The 22,026-nt window shown below is 40.1% G+C and overlaps 1 protein-coding gene across 2 annotated transcripts in view; it reads right to left on the bottom strand.

Moving 5' to 3' along the window:
- The window catches only part of LOC128698663 (MAM and LDL-receptor class A domain-containing protein 2-like), a 382,606-nt gene extending 366,185 nt beyond the window's left edge, over nucleotides 1-16,421 (bottom strand). Inside the window, exons 1-3 of one of the 2 annotated variants that reach the window (XM_070084851.1) lie at nucleotides 16,202-16,421; nucleotides 6,447-6,655; nucleotides 4,596-4,763 (exon numbers count right to left, since the gene is read on the bottom strand). In XM_070084851.1, the coding sequence (XP_069940952.1) occupies nucleotides 4,596-4,763; nucleotides 6,447-6,655; nucleotides 16,202-16,289 (465 nt within the window). In that variant the 5' untranslated portion in view covers nucleotides 16,290-16,421. The remainder of the gene's footprint in view (nucleotides 1-4,595; nucleotides 4,764-6,446; nucleotides 6,656-16,201) is intronic. The other variant, XM_070084850.1, reaches the window with a different exon arrangement.
- Nucleotides 16,422-22,026: the final 5,605 nt, after the last annotated feature.

Below are 22,026 nucleotides of genomic sequence, written 5' to 3'. Positions count from 1 at the left end.
ACTTTTGGAAGAGTTAACATGTGAGGGTAATAATTAAAGCCTGAGTAATACTGTTTCGGACATCGAACTTTTCTGCAATTAGGCTCAAACACTGAGGCTCTACTGTGTGTGCATATATATATATATATATATATATATATATATATATATATATATATATATATATATATATATATATATATATATATATATATATATTATGGTAGTAGGTTGGTAGACAGCAACCACCCAGGGAGGTACTACCGTCCTGCCAAGTGAGTGTAAAACGAAGCCTGTGATTGTTTTACATGATGGTAGGATTGCTGATGTCTTTTGTCTGTCTCATAAATATGCAAGATTACAGGCATGTCTTGCTACTTCTACTTACACTTAGGTCACACTACACATACATGTACACATTTATTTATACACACTCATCTGAGTTTTCTTTGATTTTATCTTAATAGTTCTTGGTCTTATTAATTTTCCTTTTATATCCATGGGGAAGTGGAATAAGAATCTTTCCTCCGTAAGCCATGCGTGTTGTAAAAGTCAACTAAAATGCCGGGAACAATGGGCTAGTAACCCCTTTTCCTGTAAAGATTACTAAAAAGAATAAGAAGAAGAAAATTGTCAAAGTGGGAAGTCTGAATGTGCGTGGATGTTGTGCAGATGATAAGAAAGAGATGATTGTGGATGTTATGAATGAGAAGAAGCTGGATGTCCTGGCTTTAAGTGAAACAAAGCTGAAGGGGGTGGGAGAGTTTCAGTGGAGAGGAATAAATGGGATTAGGTCAGGGGTTTCAAATAGAGTTAGAGCTAAAGAAGGAGTAGCAATAATGTTGAAGGATAAGCTATGGCAGGAAAAGAGGGACTATAAATGTATTAATTCAAGGATTATGTGGAGTAAAATAAAGATTGGATGTGAAAAGTGGGTTATAATAAGCGTGTATGCACCTGGAGAAGAGAGAAGTGTAGAGGAGAGAGAGAGATTTTGGGAAATGTTGAGTGAATGCGTGGGGAGTTTTGAATCAAGTGTGAGAGTAATGGTGGTTGGGGATTTTAATGCTAAAGTGGGTAAAAATGTTATGGAGGGAGTAGTAGGTAAATTTGGGGTGCCAGGGGTAAATGTAAATGGGGAGCCTTTAATTGAGCTATGTGTAGAAAGAAATTTGGTAATAAGTAATACATATTTTATGAAAAAGAGGATAAATAAATATACAAGGTATGATGTAGCACGTAATGAAAGTAGTTTATTAGATTATGTATTGGTGGATAAAAGGTTGATGGGTAGGCTCCAGGATGTACATGTTTATAGAGGGGCAACTGATATATCGGATCATTATTTAGTTGTAGCTACAGTTAGAGTAAGAGGTAGATGGGAAAAGAGGAAGGTGGCAACAACAAGTAAGAGGGAGGTGAAAGTGTATAAACTAAGGGAGGAGGAAGTTCGGGTGAGATATAAGCGACTATTGGCAGAAAGGTGGGCTAGTGCAAAGATGAGTAGTGGGGGGGTTGAAGAGGGTTGGAATAGTTTTAAAAATGCAGTATTAGAATGTGGGGCAGAAGTTTGTGGTTATAGGAGGGTGGGGGCAGGAGGAAAGAGGAGTGATTGGTGGAATGATGAAGTAAAGGGTGTGATAAAAGAGAAAAAGGTAGCTTATGAGAGGTTTTTACAAAGCAGAAGTGTTATAAGAAGAGCAGAGTATATGGAGAGTAAAAGAAAGGTAAAGAGAGTGGTGAGAGAGTGCAAAAGGAGAGCAGATGATAGAGTGGGAGAGGCACTGTCAAGAAATTTTAATGAAAATAAGAAAAAAATTTTGGAGTGAGTTAAACAAGTTAAGAAAGCCTAGGGAAAATATGGATTTGTCAGTTAAAAACAGAGTAGGGGAGTTAGTAGATGGGGAGATGGAGGTATTGGGTAGATGGCGAGAATATTTTGAGGAACTTTTAAATGTTAAGGAAGAAACAGAGGCAGTAATTTCATGCACTGGTCAGGGAGGTATACCATCTTTTAGGAGTGAAGAAGAGCAGAATGTAAGTGTGGGGGAGGTACGTGAGGCATTACGTAAAATGAAAGGGGGTAAAGCAGCTGGAACTGATGGGATCATGACAGAAATGTTAAAAGCAGGGGGGGATATAGTGTTGGAGTGGTTGGTACTTTTGTTTAATAAATGTATGAAAGAGGGGAAGGTACCTAGGGATTGGCAGAGAGCATGTATAGTCCCTTTATATAAAGGGAAAGGGGACAAAAGAGACTGTAAAAATTATAGAGGAATAAGCTTACTGAGTATACCAGGAAAAGTGTACGGTAGGGTTATAATTGAAAGAATTAGAGGTAAGACAGAATGTAGGATTGCGGATGAGCAAGGAGGTTTTAGAGTGGGTAGGGGATGTGTAGATCAGGTGTTTACATTGAAGCATATATGTGAACAGTATTTAGATAAAGATAGGGAAGTTTTTATTGCATTTATGGATTTAGAAAAGGCATATGATAGAGTGGATAGAGGAGCAATGTGGCAGATGTTGCAAGTATATGGAATAGGTGGTAAGTTATTAAATGCTGTAAAGAGTTTTTATGAGGATAGTGAGGCTCAGGTTAGGGTGTGTAGAAGAGAGGGAGACTACTTCCCGGTAAAAGTAGGTCTTAGACAGGGATGTGTAATGTCACCATGGTTGTTAATATATTTATAGATGGGGTTGTAAAGGAAGTAAATGCTAGGGTGTTTGGGAGAGGGGTGGGATTAAATTATGGGGAATCAAATTCAAAATGGGAATTGACACAGTTACTTTTTGCTGATGATACTGTGCTTATGGGAGATTCTAAAGAAAAATTGCAAAGGTTAGTGGATGAGTTTGGGAATGTGTGTAAAGGTAGAAAGTTGAAAGTGAACATAGAAAAGAGTAAGGTGATGAGGGTGTCAAATGATTTAGATAAAGAAAAATTGGATATCAAATTGGGGAGGAGGAGTATGGAAGAAGTGAATGTTTTCAGATACTTGGGAGTTGACGTGTCGGCGGATGGATTTATGAAGGATGAGGTTAATCATAGAATTGATGAGGGAAAAAAGGTGAGTGGTGCGTTGAGGTATATGTGGAGTCAAAAAACGTTATCTATGGAGGCAAAGAAGGGAATGTATGAAAGTATAGTAGTACCAACACTCTTATATGGGTGTGAAGCTTGGGTGGTAAATGCAGCAGCGAGGAGACGGTTGGAGGCAGCGGAGATGTCCTGTTTAAGGGCAATGTGTGGTGTAAATATTATGCAGAAAATTCGGAGTGTGGAAATTAGGAGAAGGTGTGGAGTTAATAAAAGTATTAGTCAGAGGGCAGAAGAGGGGTTGTTGAGGTGGTTTGGTCATTTAGAGAGAATGGATCACAGTAGAATGACATGGAAAGCATATAAATCTATAGGGGAAGGAAGGCGGGGTAGGGGTCGTCCTCGAAAGGGTTGGAGAGAGGGGGTAAAGGAGGTTTTGTGGGTAAGGGGCTTGGACTTCCAGCAAGCGTGCGTGAGCGTGTTAGATAGGAGTGAATGGAGACGAATGGTACTTGGGACCTGACGATCTGTTGGAGTGTGAGCAGGGTAATATTTAGTGAAGGGATTCAGGGAAACCGGTTATTTTCATATAGTCGGACTTGAGTCCTGGAAATGGGAAGTACAATGCCTGCACTTTAAAGGAGGGGTTTGGGATATTGGCAGTTTGGAGGGATATGTTGTGTATCTTTATATGTTTATGCTTCTAGACTGTTGTATTCTGAGCACCTCTGCAAAAACAGTGATAATGTGCGAGTGTGGTGAAAGTGTTGAATGATGATGAAAGTATTTTCTTTTTGGGGATTTTCTTTCTTTTTTGGGTCACCCTGCCTCGGTGGGAGACGGCCGACTTGTTGAAAAAAAAAAAAAAAAATATATATATATATATATATATATATATATATATATATATATATATATAGAAGGAATTGACAAATCTTCAACAGAGCCTCCTCCCCCACTCGAAAAAAAAAAAAAATTTGGAAAGATCTTAGGGAGAGCAAGACTTAACACGTATCTTTGCTAGCTGATAGACTTTTAGCTTACCTCTGCTTTGTTTTCATACTATAAAAAAAAGCTCGGGTTTAGCGACTTTTTTGTAAATATAATAAAATAATAACAATCACTACATAGCAGTAAGATGATTTTTAAGATGCAATCAAATTTTAACAGCAGTTCTGAAGACAGGCAAATATTAAACTATTTCAATATTAGGTTGAATGGGAGATATGTTATAGTATGCCATTCAGCCTGTGATAGTAACACCATTGTTCATGGATGGATTTCCTTGAAAAAAAAGAGCAGGGTTTGAGAAATTTCATTCAGACTCTTCCTATAAACAGGCAGATTTATTCTTACTGGTGGTTTAGTTTATAAAAATATACTGAAAAACTCAAATATTACTAGCAGAGATAAAACCGACATAGCTTCTTAAGTACTATGACTACTAAACCTCTAAAATATTAGTAGCATGCAATAACAACAGTAGCAGACAGTAATCCCTTCACTTACGTACTGCTTGTACATAGAGTATCGAGAATTAGTGTAAAAAGCTTGGAAGCCTATATTGAAATCTTACATAAAATGGCACCGTAGAAGAGAGAAGTAGTTCCTTGTAAGTCCAGTCGGTCAATATTGTGTCATTTCCAGAGATGGTTCTCTTCCTGAGCACTTGACCACTGGTAGCATCCACCTGGTGAACACGGAGCGCTGACAACCATCCCATCACCCGGTGTTGCAGCCCAACCTGTTGCATTTAATGAAAACATCTTCATCCACAGACCATGAAATAATAAATAAGTTTATACTTACATACATATACATACACACACATCAATATATATATATATATATATATATATATATATATATATATATATATATATATATATATATATATATATATATATATACATATATATATATATATATATATATATAATATATATAATATATATATATATATATATATATATATATATATATATATATATATATATATATATATATATATATATATATATATATATATATATATATATATAAGGAACCCCCTTCCCTCTTATTCTATACTAAGAATTAATATAAAGAAGTACGTTCACATACGCAAACATGTTCAAAATTAGGTTAGGTAAGGTTCGTCAGGAAACAGGACAAATGTTTCCTGACGCGGGTCTTAGTCAGATGATGACCCGCCTTTGGAGCTTTTGGTCATCTGACCGAGGCCTTCCGCTGGCTTACCGGTCCACCCCTTTAAAAATTATGGTCATTTATAACCAGTCTATGTTCAAAATTTGCACCTTTCAGTTATATAATAAGTAATTTATTTTTTCTTTTCTTAGTGCTGGCAAACTATATAATGTAAAAAAAATATAATGTTATTATGATTATATCATTAATATGTACACGCTAACATTATAAGTTACAAAATTACCGTATGCATTGTAATGTTTTCCAGGGTAGACATAGTAATTACTATTCCCCCCCCCCAAAAAAAAATGGATGTCAGATGTTCTTGTTCAAAGCCTATTAATTAAGACAATACTATGGTATATCATTTTCATGTAGCCAAATGTTGTAAGTAAAATAATGAAAAACATTCTGGAAAGGTGAATAATAATAAGTTAAAATACTTAGCTTAATAGTGGGTCATTAGAGTTGCTCGTGGAAGCCTCACATTCAGCCCGTCTTCCAAGTTAAAGTTTAAAATGGGATATCAACACTGTGGTACTACAGTGATCGAGACACTTATACAACATTTGGTTATCCTTACTGTGGAAACGTTTTGCCAGCCAGCGGCTTCTTCATTCTAATCCTGAGAAGAACGGTGGAAGATGAGTTTGAGGTAATCAGTCCCTCAGCCTGGAGTCGATGTGTTCAGTCCATCTAACTCCTCATCTCCCACCTTTCTTCTCTGTATTGAACTGAAGAAGCCACAGGCTGGTGAAAAGTTTCCAAAATAGAGATACCCAAATGTTGCACAAGTGTCTCATTTATCAACTTGTCGACTTAGTTTTAAACCATTTATGTAATACAATGATCGCGCCTACCAGACGCAACTAACTGTTCATTATCGTTATTATCGGTTAATTATGAAGTAAATATAGGTTCATATACGTGAACTTAACCAAAACCTAGATTAACAAATATTAAAACTTTTGTAGAGGCTTAGATCAAACAGAAATCATCGAACTATGTGTACAAAAACGCCAATGAGGGACACCCACGGCTGTTTTCTACTGGACCTGAGAGAGCATGACACGATTTTGCATATTGCGAAGGCGGTTTGAAACATTTATTTCTGTTTATTTATAACTTGAGAAATAAACATTTATACCGCTTTAACTATTACTGCTAGCAATAGTGGCAGACGTAGTAGAAGTATTATTATTATTATTACACATTTCATTCATGACAACCACGTACTCACCTTGCAGAGTCTGGAAGGAAGGAAGATAGGACTAGTGACTCTGCCAGTAATCAGGTCCCCGTCGCCTTCACCCTCAGACGCTAAAGCCAACACATGGTTCTCAAAGTGAGTCGTAGGACCCAAAATGAGTCGCAGCTGTGTAACTTCTGAAGCTCCTGAAAGCGACCAACCGCAAGCGTCCCCTTTCTCGAACCCACATCTCCATCTCTCTACTCACACATTAAAATAAAAGAGCAACTGTTGTAAAATAAACGTTAGTGTGGAAATTAGAAGTGGAGCATTTTATTTCAAGTTACTATCACTGGTGTGTGCATCATGCCTTCCACTATTAAGGTTCCTATTGAATCAATCACTAGTGAATTTTATTACTACTACTACTATTATTATTATTATTTTCATTATTATTTATTACACTGGCCAGCAAATTTTAACTTTTTATTCATTTCAGGAACAAAATTAATTGTTTTAAGCTAATTTTGATGAGGTGATGACGAATCTGAACTTCAGCCTTTACTTAAGTTTCTTTTTTAAATCTTATCATCAGTATTTTGGCTACTTAAGGTTGAAGAACTACATTATATATGTTAAATAACAATAATAGATATTATATTATGCACATATATTTAGCGGTGTATGCAATGACAAAATCTCATCTTTTTTACGTAAACATACACACACATATACGTATATATATAATATATATATATATATATATATATATATATATATATATATATATATATATATATATATATGTATATATATGTATATATATGTGTGTGTGTGTGTGTGTGTGTGTGTGTGTGTGTGTGTGTGTGTGTGTGTGTGTGTGTGTGTGTACTCACCTATTTGTACTCACCTATTTGTGGTTGCAGGGGTCGAGTCCTAGCTCCTGGCCCCGCCTCTTCACCGGTTGCTACTAGGCCCTCTCTCTTCCCGCTCCATGAGCTTTATCAAACCTCGTCTTAAAACTGTGTATGGTTCCTGCCTCCACTACGTCATTTTCTAGGCTATTCCACTGCCTTACAACTCTATGACTGAAGAAATACTTCCTACTATCTCTCTGACTCATTTGTGTCTTCAACTTCCAATTGTGGCCTCTTGTTTCTGTGTCCCCTCCCTGGAACATCCTGTCTTTGTCCACCTTGTCTATTCCACGCAGTATTTTATATGTCGTTATCATGTCTCCCCTGACCCTCCTGTCCTCCAGTGTGGTCAGGCCGATTTCCCTTAATCTTTCCTCATAGGACATTCCCCTTAGCTCTGGAACTAACCTTGTCGCAAACCTTCGTACTTTCTCTAGTTTCTTGACGTGCTTTATCAAGTGCGGGTTCCAAACAGGTGCTGCATACTCCAGTATGGGCCTGACATACACGGTGTACAGTGTCTTGAATGATTCCTTACTAAGGTATCGGAATGCTGTTCTCAGGTTTGCCAGGCGCCCATATGCTGCAGCAGTTATCTGATTGATGTGTGCTTCCGGAGACATGCTCGGTGTTATACTCACCCCAAGATCTTTCTCCTTGAGTGAGGTTTGCAGTCTTTGGCCACCTAGCCTATACTCTGTCTGTGGTCTTCTGTGTCCCTCCCCCATCTTCATGACTTTGCATTTGGCAGGATTAAATTCGAGAAGCCATTTGCTGGACCAGGTGTCCAGTCTGTCCAGGTCTCTTTGAAGTCCTGCCTGGTCCTCATCAGATTTAATTCTCCTCATTAACTTCACATCATCTGCAAACAGGGACACTTCTGAGTCTAACCCTTCCGTCATGTCGTTCACATATACCAAAAATAGCACTGGTCCTAGGACCGACCCCTGTGGGACCCCGCTCGTCACAGGTGCCCACTGTGATACATCATTACGTACCATGACTCGTTGTTGCCTCCCTGTCAGGTATTCTCTGATCCATTGCAGTGCCCTTCCTGTTATATGCGCCTGATGCTCTAGCTTCTGCACTAATCTCTTGTGAGGAACTGTGTCAAAGGCCTTCTTGCAGTCCAAGAAGATGCAATCAACCCACCCCTCTCTCTCTTGTCTTACTTCTGTTATTTTATCATAAAACTCCAGAAGGTTTGTGACACAGGATTTGCCTTCCGTGAATCCGTGCTGGTTGGCATTTATACTCCTGTTCCGTTCCAGGTGCTCCACCGCTCTCCTCCTGATAATCTTCTCCATAATTTTGCATACTATACACGTCAATGACACAGGTCTATAGTTTAGTGCCTCTTTTCTGTCTCCTTTTTTAAAAATGGGAACTACATTTGCCGTCTTCCATACCTCAGGTAGTTGCCCAGTTTCCAGGGATGTGTTGAAGATTGTGGTAAGTGGCATGCACAACATATCTGCTCCCTCTCTAAGGACCCACGGGGAGATGTTGTCTGGTCCCATTGCCTTTGAGGTATCGATGTCCCTTAGCAGTTTCTTCACCTCCTCCTCATCTGTATGTATGTCGTCCAACACTTGTTGGTGTATTCCTTGCTGGTGTCCCCGTCTGGTCTGTCCCCCCAGAGTCCTTCCTGTCTCTACTGTAAATACTTTCTTAAATCTCTTGTTTAGCTCCTCACATACCTCTTGATCGTTTCTTGTGAGTTCTCCACCTTCTTTCCTCAGCCTTATCACCTGGTCCTTGACTGTTGTCTTCCTCCTAATGTGGCTATACAGCAGTTTCGGGTCAGATTTGACTTTCGATGCTATGTCGTTTTCATACTGTCGCTGGGCCTCCCTCCTTATCTGTGCATACTCGTTTCTGGCTCTTCTACTAATCTCCTTGTTTTCCTGGGTCCTATGCCTCCTGTACCTTTTCCATTCTCTGTTGCACTTAGTTTTTGCCTCCCTACACCTTCGGGTAAACCAAGGACTCGTTTTGGTCTTCCTATTATTTCCGTTTCCCTTGGGAACAAAACTTTCCTCTGCCTCCTTGCACTTTGTTGCCACATATTCCATCATCTCGTTTACTGATTTTCCTACCATTTCTCTGTCCCACTGAACCTCCTGCAGGAAGTTTCTCATACCTGTGTAGTCCCCCCTTTTATAGTTTGGCCTGTCCCCTTCAGTTCCTGTTACCTTCTCCACTTGTAACTCTACTATATAGTCAAAACTCAGAACCACATGATCGCTAGCTCCAAGGGGCCTCTCATAAGTGATGTCCTCAATGTCTGAACTGCTCAGGGTGAACACAAGATCCAGTCTTGCTGGCTCATCCTCCCCTCTCTCTCTGGTTGTGTCCCTGACATGTTGATGCATGAGGTTTTCAAGTACCACATCCATCATCTTGGCTCTCCATGTTTCGGGACCCCCATGTGGCTCCAGGTTTTCCCAGTCGATCTCCCTGTGGTTGAAATCGCCCATTACCAGTAACTTTGCTCTGCTCGAGTGAGCTCTTCTTGCCACCTCAGCCAGTGTGTCCACCATCACCCTGTTGTGTGTGTGTGTGTGTGTGTAAATACGTAACTAGTTGTAAAAGGTTGAGTTGTACTAGTTTATGAAATTACATTACAGTTCAATGCAACATAGGCTATTTGAAGATTAGGGACATTGATCATTCTGAGCAAAAAAAAAAATGTTAATTAATACTGCATGTCAAAATGAAGGGACAGAAATATAGTGACAATGATGATTAAAACAATAACTCGTGTAGTAGTTTCTTTAAGTTTCAGCAGACATGTATATAAGAAATTTATTATAATAATCATTCTATGTAAAGCTGTTGCTACAAAAGCTTTCAGAGAGGAATGTAACATACGGCACAATATATGGGAGTATTATTTATTTATTTAATTTATGTTAAGCGCTTAACCAATGTGGGTTATTCAGCGCAAGGCATGGTGGAGGCTTGATCCTCAGTCTCGTGAGAGCGAGACAAACGTGTTTCCTATTTGTACTCACCTAGATGTATACATATATGGGAGTAGAAACACAGCGGCAACAAGTACAGGAGGAGACTCGTTCGTTAGGTTTAAACACTATCGACTGCACATGGATCGTTAACGCTCTCATTGCATATACAATGAGTGATAAATACCTCACGCATACAATGAGTGATAAGCACCTCACATAAACCACTGAGATATACATAGTTCGGTGTACAAACATGACCTAAACCTCTGGTTTCCGCTACGCATTACCTTAAGTCTCCCCTACCCGTCATTCTTTGTCACTAGACTGTTCCGTTCTCTGTCTTTTGCATCCCAGTTTACCTTTCCCATTGCTCTCTTCCACTAGTTCTAGAAAATAATAAAAAAATTTAAAGGAGTGGACCACTAAGCCAACGGAAGGCCTCGGTCAGATGACGAAAAGCTCCCGTGGTCGGTCATCAATGGCCCTAATGGAAATAAGTTACTTTTTTGGGTTATCCTAGGTAATTTATACTATGTATGATAAGTAATTGTACTTAAATGTACATTTGCTCAAAATATTTACGGTGTGGCTATGACCTGCGTTAGGAAACAACTGTCTTGTTTCCTGATGAATTTTATCTAGCAGTGTCCAGAATATCTTGCTGCCAAGTTTGTCAAGGTTGGGAACCAAAACCAGTATGGCACGTCCCTAATGTTTTCCAGCCGTACCGGAGATTCGAACTCCGGACCACAGTGTGTGAGCTGAGTGCGCTTGAGATCTAGCTACGGGACACCCCATACAGAGTTAGGTAGCAGCACACTGCTAATTTATCCAATTTACTAAAGAGTTCTTTCTAAAATATGCTGCCAGTCCCAAAGAATGCGACCCTTCAACAGTCCGCTAACACCTGCCTATTTACTGTTAGGTGAATTGGAATAACGGGTGTAATGAAGCTTGTCCAGCATCTCCATTTGCCAGGAATTGAACCTTGGACCTTCGGTTGTGAGCTTAAAGCCGCTACTACTTGGCCAAGAACCAGGTGGTAGAGGCTTTCACTATCTCGTGCTGAAAAGTGTAATATAACCGAGGATACAGCGGTGACTAGTGAGTGCTCGTCGTCACGTAATCATAATCGAATACATAATGATGGTTTGAACACTTGGTGGGGAGGATTCAGACACATGGTGGAGAGGCTTCGCAGACATAGTGGGAAGGCTTCAGACACATGGTGGGGAGACTTCGAACACATGGTGTGGGGAGGTTTCTGACACGTAGGAAGACTTCGAACACATGCTAAAAAGGCTTCAGACACATGGGGAGGCTCCGGACACATAAGAGTGGCTTCGGGCATATTTTGGAGGTTTTGGACAAGTGGAAAGGCTCCAAAAACATAGTGGAGGTTTCGGACACGTTGTTAGAAGGCTTCGAACAGTGTTGAGGCTTTGGACACATGAAAAGACTTCCGACACATGTTAGGGAAGGCTTTGGATACATAGTGTAAGGGTTTCGGACACACGATGGAGATGTTTCGGACACTGTAGGAAATTAAATCTTCATCAGAGTACAAAACAAATTCTGGCCACAAAATAGAGCGAAACACCAACGTCAAAGACCTGGGAGTGATTATGTCGGAGGATCTCACCTTCAAGGACCATAACATTGTATCAATCGCATCTGCTAGAAAAATGACAGGATGGATAATGAGAACCTTCAAAACTAGGGAGGCCAAGCCCATGATGACACTCTTCAGGTCACTTGTTCTATCTAGGCTGGAATATTGCTGCACTCTAACAGCACCTTTCAAGGCAGGTGAAATTGCCGACCTAGAAAATGTACAGAGATCTTTCACGGCGCGCATAACGGAGATAAAACACCTCAATTACTGGGAGCGCTTGAGGTTTCTAAACCTGTATTCCCTGGAACGCAGGAGGGAGAGATACATGATTATATACACCTGGAAAATCCTAGAGGGACTAGTACCGAACTTGCACACGAAAATCACTCACTACGAAAGCAAAAGACTTGGCAGACGATGCACCATCCCCCCAATGAAAAGCAGGGGTGTCACTAGCACGTTAAGAGACCATACAATAAGTGTCAGGGGCCCGAGACTGTTCAACTGCCTCCCAGCACACATAAGGGGGATTACCAACAGACCCCTGGCAGTCTTCAAGCTGGCACTGGACAAGCACCTAAAGTCAGTTCCTGATCAGCCGGGCTGTGGCTCGTACGTTGGTTTGCGTGCAGCCAGCAGCAACAGCCTGGTTGATCAGGCGCTGATCCACCAGGAGGCCTGGTCACAGACCGGGCCGCGGGGGCGTTGACCCCCGAAACTCTCTCCAGGTAGACTCCAGGTAGACTGTAGAGGCTTCGGTCATATAGTGTAGAAGCTTCAGACACGTGATGTGGAGGCTTCGGACATAGTGTATAGGCTTCAGAAAGTGGAGAAGCCGGACACCGGAATTTTCGGACTGATAGTGTGGAGGCTTCGGGGAGGCTTCAGACACATAAGGAGACTTTAGACACATTGTGGTGAGGCTTCGAAAAGTGGGATGGTTTCGGACATAGCGGGAAGGCTTCGGAAACATAATGAGGTTTCGGACACACTGTGGAGAAAGGAGGCTTCGGACACAGCAGGGAGGCGTCATAGTGAGAAGGCTTCAAACAGTGGAGAGGCTTCATACAGTGGGGAGGCGTCAGACAATAGGGAGGCTTCATAGTGGGGAGACTTCATAGTGGGGGAGGCATCAAAGTGATGAGGCTTCAGACATAGTGGGGAGGCTTCATAGTGAGGCTTCACAGTGGGAAGACTTCATGGTGGGGAGGCTTCAGTGGGGAGGCTTCATAGTAGGAAAGCTTCATAGTAAGGAGGCTTCAGACATATGGGGAGACTTCAGATAGTGAGGAGGCTTCAGACAGTGGGGAGGCTTCAGACTCTCGGGAAGCTATAGACATAGAGAGGCTTCAGACATATGAGGCTTCAGGCAAAGCGGGGAGGCTGCATAGTGGGGAGTGTTTAGACATAGTGGGGAGTGTTTAGACATAGTGGGGAAGCTTCGGACATGGTGAGGAGGCTTTAGACAGTGGAGAATCTTGAAACACAGTGGGTAGGTTTCAGACAGTGGAGAGGCTTTAGACATAGTAGGGGAGCTTCAGATATAGTGGGGAGACCTGGGACAGGGGGGAGGCTTCAGACAGTGAAGAGGCTTCACAGTGGGGAAGCTTCAGGCATAGTAGGGAAACTTCATAGTGGAGAGGCTTCAGATAGTGGGGAGTTTTCGGTGGAGAGGCTTCAGACATAGGGGTAGGATTCACAGTATGGAAGCTTCATAGCGGGGAGGCTTCAGACATAGTGAGGATCTTCAGACTTAGTGGGGAGGTTTCAGACATAGAGAGGAGGCTTTAGACAGTGGGGAATCTTCAGACATAGTGGGAAGGTTTCACAGTGGGGGAAGCTTCAGATATAGTGCGGAGTCTTCAGACATAGTGGAGGATCTTCAGATATAGTGGGGTCTTCAGATATGGTGGGAAGATTTCATAGTGGGGAAGCTTCAGATATAGTGGGGTCTTCATAGTGGGGAGGTTTCAGACATAGTGGGGAGGTTTCAGATATAGTGGGAAGGCTTCAGACAGTGGAAGGCTTCATAGTGGGGAAACTTCAGATATAGTGTGGTCTTCATAGCGGGGAGGCTTCAGACAGTAAGGAGGCTTCAGGCATAGTGGAAAAGCTTCGGACATAGTGAAGAGACTTCAGACAGAGGGGAGTCTTCAGTGGAGAGCCTTCAGACTTAGTGGGGAGGCTTCGTAGTAGGGAAGTTTCATAGGGAGGCTTCGGACAAATAGTGGGGTGGCTTCAGGTACATAGTGAGGAGGCATCAAACACATAGTGAGGGTGCCTTCAGACAGTGGGGAAACTTGGACAAACGGTATGTAGGTTTCACAGTGCAGAGGCTTCGGACACGTTTTCTAGAACATTTGTGTATTATTACATTCATGGGGGAGCAACACACAGCATCAGTAATGAGAGGCAATCAGATTTGATCCAAGGAAGGGGAAGAGAATGAGTCTAATTCCTCGGATCAAGAGTCCATCTACTGGCACGACGGCCCCTCCCCTTGAGGGGTTAAAACCACTTCGATATTTACACAACAAACGGCCAATATTGAGTTTAGCTCCTTACTGGAATTCAGTGATGATTGATAATTTAAAATATACAATATTAAGTAAGCTTCACAATATAGTTTCACTTCATGTAAATTGTCCAAAAGTGTGTTTAGGAGGTTTTATATAAGGTCAAGTTCATGTAACTCAACTTAACCCTTCAAAAAATTACCCCCAAAATTTGTAGTCTAAGAGGAAAAGCTGCCATATTTCATTTCCCCAACAGATACATAATAACTCCCCAAAAACTTTTATAACAATTAGCATCAAATAAAGCTATGTTTACCGCAAAACGTACTTAATATTGTACACGTTAATCTATCAGGTATCACTGAACTCCACCGAGCAGCTAAACTCAGTGTTGACCCAGATTATGAAAGATAGCCAAAAATTGTATAGGCCAGTGTAATTTACAATAATTTCATGCCAACATAACCCTGGCGGGTAAGCTATGGTATGACAATATTGATATAACTGTTATATGCCATCCCAGTGTCTGACCTATTCCATATCCATCCCATCCCTTCACGACTATTATGTCACCATGAGTTAGATTCAACTGGAATGCATCAAGGGCATATAATACTGCAGCCCGTCCTCTTAACTACAGACATGTCATTGTTGTAAAAGCAGTCAAATGAGTGCCAGTTGATAGTGGTCTTTAACAGTTGAAATAATGACATATATGAGCCGCGTGCAGCGATTATCCGTTTTCTGTTCGATCTCCAGGCTTTTCTAATTACTTTTTATATCTTATTATATTTTTCTCAGTTGTAACCTAAACTAACCCCAACCTAACCTAACCCAACCCAACCTAACCTAACCCAACTTAACCTAACCCATCTAACTTAGAAATGGGCTGTGAAAGCGTGAAAACACTGACAGTCATTAGGAGGATGGGTTGAATACCGACAAGATGATAAAAAAAAAGACACGTGCAACACTTAAGTATATTTAAGAGACGTTTCGGCTACCAAAGGTCTTCATCTTTTGATCGATAAAGCCTCTGGTGGGCGAAACGCCTTTTAAATGAAGACACGAAGTGTTACGCATGTTTTATTTTATTTATTTTATTTGGACATGATGCATAGTTGTATAATGAATTATAGTAGTTGGGTGAACATGCCAAAAGCCCCTTGTATGCAGAGCATTATGGGCAGCCTTAAAGTTAACTTAAAATTAACAACCAATGAAAGGATCAGTGTTAAAAATTACAGTAAACAATTTACAATATGAAGTACAATTGAGTATTTGAAACAATGAAATTTGAACATATGGATACTGAAGCATTATAGTTGTACAAATTTGTCACATTACAATGTATAATAAAAGATGATCAATTTGCTATATGTTGTCTTGAAGTTTAAAGATTTAAGTAATTGGGAGAATTATTGGTAATGTTAAATACTGAGTGTTGATTATTTAGTCCTGGGCGAGTAACGGTTTTTTAGAAGAGTCTTAAATTGATTTTTCAGGCCTGGTTCCTTTAGTATCTGGTAATGAATTCCAGATTTTGGGGCCCTTTATGTGCATAGAGCTTTTACACAGTGTGATATGGACACGGGGTACATCAAAAAGAGATCTGTGTCTTGTGTTATGGTCGTGTGTCCTGTTAAGTTTCGTGAGGAGAAGTTTGAGTGGAGGGTTTATTTATTTATTTATGAGCTAAATATACTTGAATTCAGGTACAATTAAGTAGACCATCAGTAACATATTAACAATGTTCAGGATACAGTAGTAAATAAGTTTTTAAACTCACCCTGAGCAGCAGTAGAAGTTGCAGGCAACTCCAGCAGGAAAGTCACCACCAGGAGAGTGGCCACCACACTCGGCCTCACTCTCATCATCACTCCTCACTAGCAGTCGTCGTGGCCGCTGAAACACACTTGTCAAGTTCCAACTGCAGAGAGCCTTGGGTTCAGTATTGCTGGACGAAGCAGCACTGGGCTGTAGCTAGTGTTTTCAGCGGCTGAAGTGTATGGAGGCACTCTACTGTCAGAAAACAATAGGCTCAGATAACAGGAATCTAATGAAGCTTCTGATAGAACAGCTATTGATAGCCTCGAGGGAGGATGTGCATTAATGTGGCTTATGTGATAACGCTAACTGCCAGGGTTTTATGTACATTACAGATTACGGCTAGTAAACAATTTCAATGTGACCTTCCTCAACACACGAACCTTCCCCATTAATCTATTCATCTCCGATACTTTCTTCACACAAAATTAAGCTTAATGTTATGAAAAAGGCACTAAGCTCGTTGGAGCCCCAATACAGCCATGAAATAGTTAACGAATTCGGAAATGTCCTCTCCATGTAAACCAAAGAAAATGTACCCTTTGCCTATAGGAATCACTTGGGAAACATTGGTCTCCAAAGCAGTCAGCAGAATCCCACATCACGTCAAGACAGCAGCCTGATCCAGTAACTGGCTCCTCGAATTTAACCTCGCCAAATGCAAAGTCATGAAGATCGGGGAAGGGCAGGGGAAAAGGATCTTGGGGTGAGTATAATACCGAGCACATTTCCTGAGGCGCACGTCAACTAGATAACTGCTGCAGCAGATGAGCGCCTGGCAAACCTGAGAATAGCGTTCCGATACCTCAGTAAAGAATCGCTCAAGACTGTACACCGTGTACCTTAGGCCAATATTGGAGGATGCAGCACCAGTTTGGAACCCACACCTGGTCAAGCACGTCAAGCAATTAGAAAAAGTGCAAAGGTTTTCAACAAGATTAGCTCCTGAGCTAAGGGGAATGTCCTACGAAGAAAGGTTAAGGGAAATCAGCCTGACGACGCTGGAAGACAAGGGGGTTAAGGGAGACATGATAACGACATACAAAATACTGCGAGGAATTGACAAGGTGAACAGAGACAGGATTAACTAATCAACAAGATTAGTTCCAGAGCTAAGGGGAATGTCCTACGAAGAAAGATTAAAGGAAATCGATCTGACGACACTGGAAGACAGGGGGGTTAAAGGAGACATGATAGCGACATACAAAATACTGTGAGGAATTGACAAGGTGGACAGAGAGAGGATGTTCCAGAGACGGGACACAGAAACAAGGGGTCACAATTGAAAGATGAAGACTCATATTAGTCAAAGGGATGCTAGGAAGTATATTTTCAGAGTTGTCAGAAAATGGAACAGTCTGGCAAGTAACGTAGTGGAGGCAGGAACCATACATAGTTTTAAGACGAGGTTTGATAAAGCTCATGGAGCAGGGAGAGGGAGGACCTAGTAGCGATCAGTGAAGGGGCGGGGCCAGGAGCTGTAGATCGACCCCTGCAACCACAAATAGGTGAGTACACACACACACACACACATATACCTCGGATGGAATTACTTGGCCTTCAATGATGTCAACAAAAATCTTTCCCCAGAACACATACACAAGTCAGGAACAGCCGGAGGCAACCTTGCTACGCTCTCACCTCCACCCACCCTAAAATTTTATCTACAACTTTCAGATTTGTCTTCAGTCTTCCCAAAGACAACGAAAACAGCAGATCATTTCTGTCCTTGGATGTGTGGCAAGAAATAGGATTACGACAGAATGTTGGGAAAAACATATCTTGTGTCTGGCAAAACAACTCTCAAATCTAATTCCCAACTCTCCCACTGATAACATTCTAGCCGACACGATTCCAGGCACCAGAAATCCCTGTGGGCCACTGCATACAAAGAAGTTTCCCCTCGACCACACAGAGGGAGTGAAAATAATGGTGATTTGATTAAGAAAATTGAAACCCTGGTCACTGGCGGTGCGAGAGATGGCCATTGGCTAGTCTGGCCTTGTTTACCCGCCACCACTGTTGCCAGCTGTCATCCACGAACAGTCTCGACAAATTCTCAACCATATGTATGAACAAAGTTGCATTATTAATATCAACCTATGCTTTATATGTAAATAATTTCTTTTGGCAAAACATAAGAATTCGTTGTACATATCAAAACTCAGATAAAATATGGCCACTCAGGATAGATGGTTCTCTGTGCCGTGTTGGCAGAGGTTGTGGTAATGTTTGTGTATTTCCCCAGGAGAGTTAAGTCTGGAATATAACCAGATTAACAGGATTGGCTGCAGGAGGCGCTGCTGCCCACGATGTTGTCACCTCACTCACCTTCCTTTACAGGCAATTCAAGGACTTCTTAAAACCAAGGCAAGAAGATAAACCAGTTTTGTCGTTGACAGCCGTGGAGTATCCATATTCAGCTCGCCACTGAATGAACTAACTATACGGCTTTAGGGCATTCCGTGATAATAATAATAATAATAATAATAATAATAATAATAATAATAATAATAATAATTATAATGATACTACTACTAATAATAACAATAATATATATATATATATATATATATATATATATATATATATATATATATATATATATATATATATATATATATATATATATATATGTCGTGCCGAATACGTAAAACTGGTCAATTAGTAAGAACTCATTTAAAATTAAGTCCTTTCTAAAATTTTCTCTTATACGTTTAAAGATATATTTTTTTCATTAATGTTAATGTAAAAATTTGTAATTTTGCATCAAAAGAATCTTAGAAATCTTACCTAACCTTATTATAACAAGAACAATTTATTTTAGCCTAACCCAACTAAATATGTTTTAGATTTGTTTACCATAATTTAATACTAAACAAACACAGAGAAATATATTTTTTTCGTTAGGTTCAGAATGATTTTGGCGAAATTATTGCATACACAAATTTTCGCTTGTCCTATATGGCAAAATGAGCGTTGCTATTTAAGCCAAGATCTCAAGTTCTGCCTATTCGGCACTATATATATATATATATATATATATATATATATAGATATATATATATCTATATAGATATATATATATATATATATGAACATAACGAAGGAACACTGCAGAAGGCCTACTGGCCCATGCGAGGCAGGTCCAAGTCTCCTACCGGCTTAAGCCAATGCACCCAACCTAGTCAGGTCAGGTCACATTGACTCAAGGGAGGAACACGGCAATCGACCTGGTAGCACAAGCTATCAGGTCCAACTCACACCCACCCACATCCACTCATGTATTTATCCAACCTATTTTTAAAGCTACACAACGTTCTGGCCTCTATCACTGTACTTGGGAGTTTGTTCCACTCATCCACAACTCTATTACCAAACCAGTACTTTCCTATATCCTTCCTGAATCTGAATTTTTCCAACTTAAAACCATTGCTGCGAGTCCTGTCTAGGCTAGATATTTTCAGCACACTATTTACATCCCCTTTATTTATTCCTGTCTTCCATTTATACACCTCAATCATATCCCCCCTAATTCTACGTCTTTCTAGAGAGTGCAGATTCAGGGCCCTTAGTCTATCCTCATAGGGAAGGTTTCTGATACATGGGATCAACTTTGTCATCCTCCTTTGTACATTTTCCAGAGAATTTATATCCATTCTGTAATACGGTGACCAAAACTGTACAGCATAATCTAAATGAGGCCTAACCAAGAATGTATAGAGTTGAAGAACAACCTGAGGACTCCTATTATTTATGCTTCTTGATATGAAGCCAAGGATTCTATTAGCTTTATTGCGAACACTTATGCACTGTTGTCTTGGTTTCAGATTACTGCTAACCAGAACTCCTAAATCTTTTTCGCAATCCATAATATTAAGATCTACATTATTTAGTTTATATGTGGCATGGTTATTGTCCTGTCCAACATTTAGAACTTTGCATTTGTCTATATTAAACTGCATCTGCCACTTCTCCGACCACTGCATCAGTCTATTCAAATCTTCCTGGAGTGCTCGAATGTCCTCGTCAGAATGAATTCGACGGCCTATTTTGGTGTCATCGGCAAACTTGCTGATGTCGCTCTTTATGCCCTCATCTATGTCGTTTATGTAGATTGTGAACAGCAGGAGGCCCAACACTGACCCCTGTGGAACACCGCTCGTGACGCTTCCCCACTCTGATTTCTCCCCATTTATGCAAACTCTCTGCTGCCTATTTGTCAACCATGCCTCTATCCAGGAAAAAATTTCTCCTCCTATTCCATGTGCCTTAATTTTCCTTAATAGTCTCTGATGTGGGACCCTGTCAAAAGCCTTACTGAAGTCCATATACACAATATCATATTCATTACCATGATCTACCTCCTCAAATACCTTAGCGAAAAAATTTAATAAATTCGTAAGGGCTAGTGGGTGTACACTTATATAATACTGACATTCCCAGCATTCTGGAATGGATCGAACAATTTCCAAAATCCTCAGTGGTTTAGCTTCAAATGTTCAAAAATAGGTGTCTAAAAAATTTCGACAATGGCAGAAAGTGAAATTCAAATGTGTAGCACAGATTTGACCACTTTATGTGTAGAATAGTGTGAAATGTTTATTCCTGGTTCAGATATTTAATGACTGATGCAAATCTGTTGATGTTTTAAATAGTAAAAAAAAAAAAAAAAAAAAAAAAAAACTGAAATCATTTGAAGCCGTCCCATAACTAGAGAATGATTTGATCACCTTCAAATTTTTCACCACTGATGTGATTTCCTGAACACAAGACTCACGCTGCTATTAGATGGCATAAATCTCAATTTCCCAATGTTATTGAATATACAGTGATATTCATATTTTACTCAATAACTAAAGCATCTTTTGATTGGCTTCAAAATATTATTGACGATGTATTCTATAAGAAGAATGATACTCCATAAGTTTAGTGCAAGTAGGTGTAAATTTGAATTTTACTGAAACAGTTAAAAAAAACTTGATATTCTTCGAGTCAGATCATTTATTAGAGAATGCGTTTTCTGATAGGCTTCAAACTTTTCCCAGTGGTGGGCTTTATTAAAATACGGTTTGTCATTCACTTTGAGTTTTGAATATTGTAATTTGACAATATTATTAAGAAAATTGTTTACCATATCGTAACTAGAGATTTCCTCTTCTGAAAAGTTTCAAATATTAAATGCTGGTGTATCTTAAGAGGAAATAATTTTTTATCAATTTTGGGTTATGTAGGGTGTCAATTTGCCACTTTTTTGTTAATTCTATGTTTTATTTTTTAAATAAAAATAAAATATTTCTTAAAGAACTGTAGAGAAATTTTAAATAATATACAGATGATAAAAGGAAAGAGAAAAAAAAATCTGCTGTTTCATTGTATTTTTAATTCAATGAAAAGAAACATTCTCAGCAACACTTTTATTTACTTTCTCTCAAATTTGTATTACTAGAGAAACGCCTTACTCAATCGGCTTCAAATTTTCAACACTTGTTTAATGTATCGTGGGTAAGATTCGAGGGACTGTTTACATGTGTGGGTGACCCAGGCACAATGCTAGGGACTGTTTACACGTGTGGGTGACCCAGGCACAATGCTAGGGACTGTTTACATGTGTGGGTGACCCAGGCACAATGCTAGGGACTGTTTACACGTGTGGGTGACCCAGGCACAATGCTAGGGACTGTTTACATGTGTGGGTGACCCAGGCACAATGCTAGGGACTGTTTACATGTGTGGGTGACCCAGGCACAATGCTAGGGACTGTTTACATGTGTGGGTGACCCAGGC

Source organism: Cherax quadricarinatus, chromosome 14 (assembly GCF_038502225.1).
Source record: "Cherax quadricarinatus isolate ZL_2023a chromosome 14, ASM3850222v1, whole genome shotgun sequence".
In the NCBI taxonomy this organism is placed as follows: domain Eukaryota; kingdom Metazoa; phylum Arthropoda; class Malacostraca; order Decapoda; family Parastacidae; genus Cherax; species Cherax quadricarinatus.
Note: the sequence above shows the minus strand (reverse complement) of the source record. Positions and strands in the feature narration are given on the sequence as shown.